Source organism: Sander vitreus, chromosome 3 (genome assembly GCF_031162955.1).
Source record: "Sander vitreus isolate 19-12246 chromosome 3, sanVit1, whole genome shotgun sequence".
NCBI classification, from domain to species: domain Eukaryota; kingdom Metazoa; phylum Chordata; class Actinopteri; order Perciformes; family Percidae; genus Sander; species Sander vitreus.
In genome coordinates, this window is record NC_135857.1 from 6,957,954 (window position 1) to 6,963,953 (window position 6,000).

Here is a 6,000-nt window from a genome sequence, read left to right on the forward strand (position 1 = left end):
TATGAATAGCAGCGACACCGCGCCTGGCCAGAGAATGTCTGGCCTGGCTTGAATTTCCTCACTCAGTATTGGATGAAACCACTACTTTTAAGCAAGAAAAATCACTCGTGATTGGTTGGCAGGTCTGTCACGGGTTAGGCCATTGGTCACCCTGGGTCACGAGAAGCCAAATCCTAAGGCACCGTCAACTGTCTGCCTGCCGCGGCCGCCTCGGAGCTGTTGATAACTGGCGGCATTCTGTCTGAATTCGGTTCATTTTGCAGACGTCTGTGGTGCGTTGCCCTGTATTTCAGATCATCAGGTCTATGGTGGCGCACTTCCAAATGTCCACCTCACCCACAGCCTGCACACTCTGTCTCGCTTCCAGCAGCTGTAAAATCAATCAATAAAGACAATCAGTACTGTGTGATGCACTGCTTATGGACACAACAAAAAGAACTCTTCACAGCTTCCGCCCGCGATGCCAGATCTGGTTGTTTATACCTGAAGCTCCTGCGTGCTGTCTCGTATATGTCTTACAGGCAGCTGGAAAACAATTAAATGAGAGTGGTATGAATAAACACACAATGGCGTCATTATCAGCATCATGTAAATATGGACTTGCAGACATAGCTCCGAGCAAATAGAAGGTCATGGCCTCGTTATGAGGCGAGGTTAGTCTTTCATTCAATGAAAGCATATTCTTTAAATCTTACTCTTGCTCCAGTTCATAGTGCCTACAATTTGTCTCTGAGTTGTGAAGACGGCATACTGTTTCCTGTAAATTACAAGACCAAACAGCTATGCGTTTACACTCGCGCGCATGGCGGGGTTTAAAACATTACTGCCAAAGTCTAAGTAGCCTGTTTAACATCCAAAGGCAGTCATTGTACTTCTCAAGAGTTACTAAACAGTACAGACTAGCTCGCCGTTTCATTAATAATCATATACTTACGTTGTCTTTTCCTTTTCTGTGGGCGCATCTTGAACAATTCCTGTGTGTTTCCTTTTTAGGTGCTCGTGCATCGTGGTTTTGCTCCCTTGATAAGCAAGTGAAGTTTGACAGAGTGTACAGACCACTCTTTTACCAGTTAGCCTGAAATACTCCCATACTTTGGAAGCTTTTGGTCTAATTCTCAGACTTGATTCGGAGGACTCATCTGCCTCCGCCATTTTTCAAATCAAAGCAGTGAAGGCAGGGGGAAGGGGAAGAAAGAGGATAGCAGATTAACCAGCAGGGCGCGCACAGCGCACATACTGGTGTGGAGGTGAATTACAGTGAGCCGTTTGAGACGGTAGACCAAAAATAGGGGGTCAATAGTAAAACGACACGTCGACTACAAATATTGCCGTCGACTTAGATTATGGACCAGTTTATTCTTTTTGGTGTTTTTCATTTGAGCGTTTTAATGGAATACTGGGAAAGTTTAATAACAACAATAGGACAATTGAAGTCCAGATTATGAGGCAATTTCAGCAGAGCCAACAGCTTCATATGCCATGCTTCAATATGGTGCTGAATTTGCCAGTATTTTAGGAAGACAAATGGTTGGGACTTTATCATGCAATGACACAGCTGATATATGCTTTATGTAAAGCACAGTGTTTTGGTGTCAGCAGAAAGACTTCTCTTAGATCTTTATAGTTGTTAATATTGTGTCAAAAGGTACTGCATTTAAAGATGTTATTGCGCAAGTTTCCTGGCTTCATCCCCATCCGGACAGACATTTTTTTGGAAAACCAATAGAAGTTTGGAGCTTGCAGGAAACAGACACGTCATACCCAGCATCATTTCTGCCTTTTGAGCGCATTGCTGGGAGATGTGTGGTTAACACATCCACTGTGCATTTAAGCAAGACCAAAGAAAAGGTCACTGTAGTCATGCCACTATGCACAGTGGTTGAGCTCCAGGAGACTGTGATGTTGTTTGCATGGAATGCACATTTTACCTTTGTGGCAAAGCCTGAGTAAAACTAATTGTTGAAATCAATTGTTTTAAATTTAAATTTGTTTTGTTACATAACATTGGCCATTGCTAATGACATACACATAAATTAATGAACCTGATCTATTTATACCTGAGATTTTCTTAAAATGAAGTTAATACTTTTTAGAAAAATGTCACCTGGTGTAAAACTCCCCCTGCTATCCTGATTTACATTTACATGTTAAAGCCTCCCCTAGAATTAGGGGGAGGGGGGTCATGGGGGGGCCAACTGCCAAGCAAAGCCCACGTCAATTTCTGACAATTCACGGCAGTTTTCGATGTTGCCTGCAAATTGCCGTGTGCAGTCGTAAACCTAAACTTCCACAACAATCTACAGTGCCGCTTACTGACGAAAATCCCACTTTTCATGCAGTGTAAGATAGATTTTGATATTACAAGCTTTCTGTACAGCAAGACCTTCTTCCACACATTACAGAGGTTGGATATGATAGGGTGAGATTTTAATTTAGAGGGTATATTGCTAGACAAAAATGTATCTTTAACTAGTTACTCATCAATGGCATTCTGTAAACAGGAGTGATAAGCTTCGATGGATGTGTGCTCTCACTCCTAACCGACGCACACGCTTCATGTCTACTAGTGCCCACCAACCAGGTGAGACACAATATAACACCACCATTGTGTACAGTCCTCAGCATGCAGACGTGGAGATGTGAACTCAAACTATCTGTGATGTTTTTCAGACTCTCCACAGGTTCAGTGTATTCAGTCGTACTCGTCTCAGGAGCCGGATGAAATCTCCATTGAGATGGCTGATGTTTTGAACCTGCTAGAGAGAACAGATGATGGTGTGTAGAGGCACAAATCTGCTCATATATCCCATTTGAGACTGTTTGTTCTCCTTGTAAAATAAATAAATAATTAAAATGTGAGTGACATGTTATCTTGTGCATTGTCTTCTCGTTCCATCATCATGGCCATTCTGTGTCTTCTGTATCACAGGCTGGATGATGGGTGAAAGGCTCCACGATGGCGAAAGGGGCTGGTTCCCTAGTCGAGTAGTAGAGGAGATCCAGAGCAAGGAGGTCCGAGCTCAGAATTTGAGAGAGGCCTTCAGGATTCTGCAGGCCCAGGAAGGTGGAGGAGGCCCGCCAACTGGAACCAGGGTTGGTTTAAGGGTGGGGAGACGCACCCCACGGGCCTCCAACTTCTAGAACAGTAGAGTAAATCAGTGAAGCAGTAACAGTGATGAATGTCACCATTCAGGGCCAAGTGCGCTAAAACTAATCAGGATACATGTGACTTAAATCCCATACAATGGCATCTTGTCCTTTTGATTTTCACTTTTAGAAATCCAAATGATCAACATGCTTGAGTCAATAACCTTGTACAAGCAATGCTGCATGTCTCATATAAACTTGTGCTGAAGGTGTTTTGTAGGCCCAAACACTGTGGTGTGTAATGCATGGAGGAAAGATCTGTTTTATATGGAGCTGTGTGCAAGGATGGCAAGAATCCTAAAAATCTTGTAAAGGTACTGTACACATTAGTGATGGCCAAATGAAGCGTCATGAAGGTTTTGTGAACCATTTTCTGTATTTTCTTAAGCCCACTAGATGGCGATCTCAGTTCAACAAAGGGTTGAAATCACACTGAATTGCCATTCCTTAAGCCATTTCTTTAAACAAAAGAGCTCCATCTAGTGGCCTCAGAAAATAAATAATATGCTTCACAAAGCTTCATGAAGCTTTTTTTGCCCATCACTAGTAAACAATCCTCCGCTGCATGGGCAAGTTTTAAAATGTTAATGTGTTAATTTTATTGTAAAATACCTTTCAACACTGAGTTATATCCCACAACACAAATGCAAATAGACAAAATAAAACACGCTGCAAAAATCGGTGCATTTGGCTTTCAGGGCCACCGTACAAGTGTCTAATAAAATTGTATTGTATAAAAATTAGCAATGATTATTCTAAAAGTCTGTCTATGAATATTTGAAAAATGAGTCAGCTAAAGTGATATCCACCCAAAATCTAGTCGAGTATGAAATACTGACTACAGCCGGACCTGATTGCTAGCTGTAAAAGGTTGCTCAATTATGGAGAACAATGGCAGTAACAGTGGATTCCAACAGTGACAAGTTTTCACAGCGGCACTGTGTTTTTCTGTGGACTGACTGTGTCAGACTCGGAGTATAAAAATAGTAGGGATCGACCGATACTGGTTTTTCAAAGCCGATACCGATTATTAGTAGTTAATGAAACCGATAACCGATAGTTGGAACCGAATGTTACAAACTCCAACACAAAACTTGGTTTAAATGCTTGAGCAATTATTTAATGAATTAGAAACTTTCAACATAATACCCAGTAAAATATAGTCAGATAGTGTTGTGGGCAGGACATTAAGTCAGTCTCAGTGGTGAGTAAAACCGAAGCAGAGCAACAGACACGGAGCTGTAGCCGAGCCAAAGTAGAGCACTTTTTAATTAATTAACTTTATCAGTTATCAGGCAAATAAAACGGCGATACAGATAATCTGAAAACTGCCAAAAAACGGCCCAATAAGGGCCGATAATCAGTCTATCCCTAAAAAATAGCCATTTAAATGCATGTTAGTAACCGGTCATATGGTAACTTAAGAAGCAAGCCAAACGAGTCATTATGTAGTTTTAATGAAAAATCAACTCCTGGCAATTGCTCATTGTGTTCTTAACCACTGTTTTAGAAGAAGGAAATAACGAGAGTGGTAAACTGTTAACTAATTGGGTTTTCTTTAAGTGCTGTGTATTGGATGTTAGGGTTCCCTCACCTGCCAGATCCCACTTTAACCCCTGCGGATAACAGTATTTCCCAGCAATCACTGCATATGATGAAGTAAATTGAATATGACAGACATGAGTTTCCTTATTTGATGGTATGCAAACTAATATATTACCAAGTGCAGCTTGGACTGTGTTTACAATTTGTACTCAAGCAAGTTTTTTAAGCCTGCAGTGTTTAATACTCAAAAGATACATTTTGTGTGGAATATCACTTTGGTCAATATAACACACACATAGTACACACACACATACACACACACACAAGGAATAAATCCTGAACAGCAATTTAATGCCAAATAACTGCAATATGTCGTAACTGTATAGAATGTATCAACACTATGAGCTATGGATCAGCATGATTGTAAAGCCTTGTGTGTCTTTAAATATGGCATGTGTACAGTAATGCAAACATATGATGTTCGAGCTAATAATTACTAAATAATTATTTCATTTTGTAAGATGTAAATTATTGTTCATAAAAAAGCATTAATCAAAGATGTGCATGACTTGCTTTAATTATGTTGTTGTTTTTTAAGATTATTTTCTGGGCTTTAATTGATAGGACAGCTGTAGACACGAAAGGGGGGAGAGAGGGGAGATGACATGCATTTTGAAGTATCGCATTAGAAAATGTTGATGGAAACAGCAAAATTCTAAAAAAAAACATCCTAAAATTTGCAAAAAAGTTTATTTGCTCGCTTTAGGTGGTTTTAGCCTTTTTCAAAAAAGAGTTAATGTGCTAGATTACTTTATTAATCCCTGCGGGGAAATTAAGGTGTCTTCGCAGCCAGGTACTTAAATACAGTGATTGCTGAATAGACCTACCAAAACCTTCCTTCACTTTCCTGGAGTTAACGAGCCTATATGGATAGCCTATAGGAACATGAACATCACAACTCTTGTTTACGTTTTCCATACTAACTTTCACCAGTAATAATTAATACCTTTGTTAAAACAAGCAAATAATAATGATACACCTATTTGAACTTGATGTTAAGTACGCCTATAGCTCCCTCACACAAGGCAAACAGATGGGCGATATATTACAAGAAGCCATGCATTACTAGAATCATTATAAACTACAATGTTGTTTTCGCCCTGCCATTTCCTCAGACTTTGACTGTGTTAACTACATTTCTTGAAGTAGCAGAAATAAAGATCCAAATTTGTTAACAATAATTATGACGAAACCGCTGTGGAACCGGCTCCACCAATGTGAGTCGGTCTCTGTACTTGTTCCGGTTCT

General features: G+C 40.2%; 1 protein-coding gene across 1 annotated transcript in view; it reads left to right on the plus strand.

The window, feature by feature from the left end:
• Nucleotides 1–5,251, plus strand: part of ngef (neuronal guanine nucleotide exchange factor) — a 31,934-nt gene extending 26,683 nt beyond the window's left edge. Inside the window, exons 13-15 of the mRNA XM_078245829.1 lie at nt 2,502–2,581; nt 2,671–2,775; nt 2,930–5,251. Coding sequence (XP_078101955.1) covers nt 2,502–2,581; nt 2,671–2,775; nt 2,930–3,141 — 397 coding nt within the window. The 3' untranslated portion in view covers nt 3,142–5,251. The remainder of the gene's footprint in view (nt 1–2,501; nt 2,582–2,670; nt 2,776–2,929) is intronic.
• The last annotated feature ends 749 nt before the right edge of the window (nt 5,252–6,000 follow it).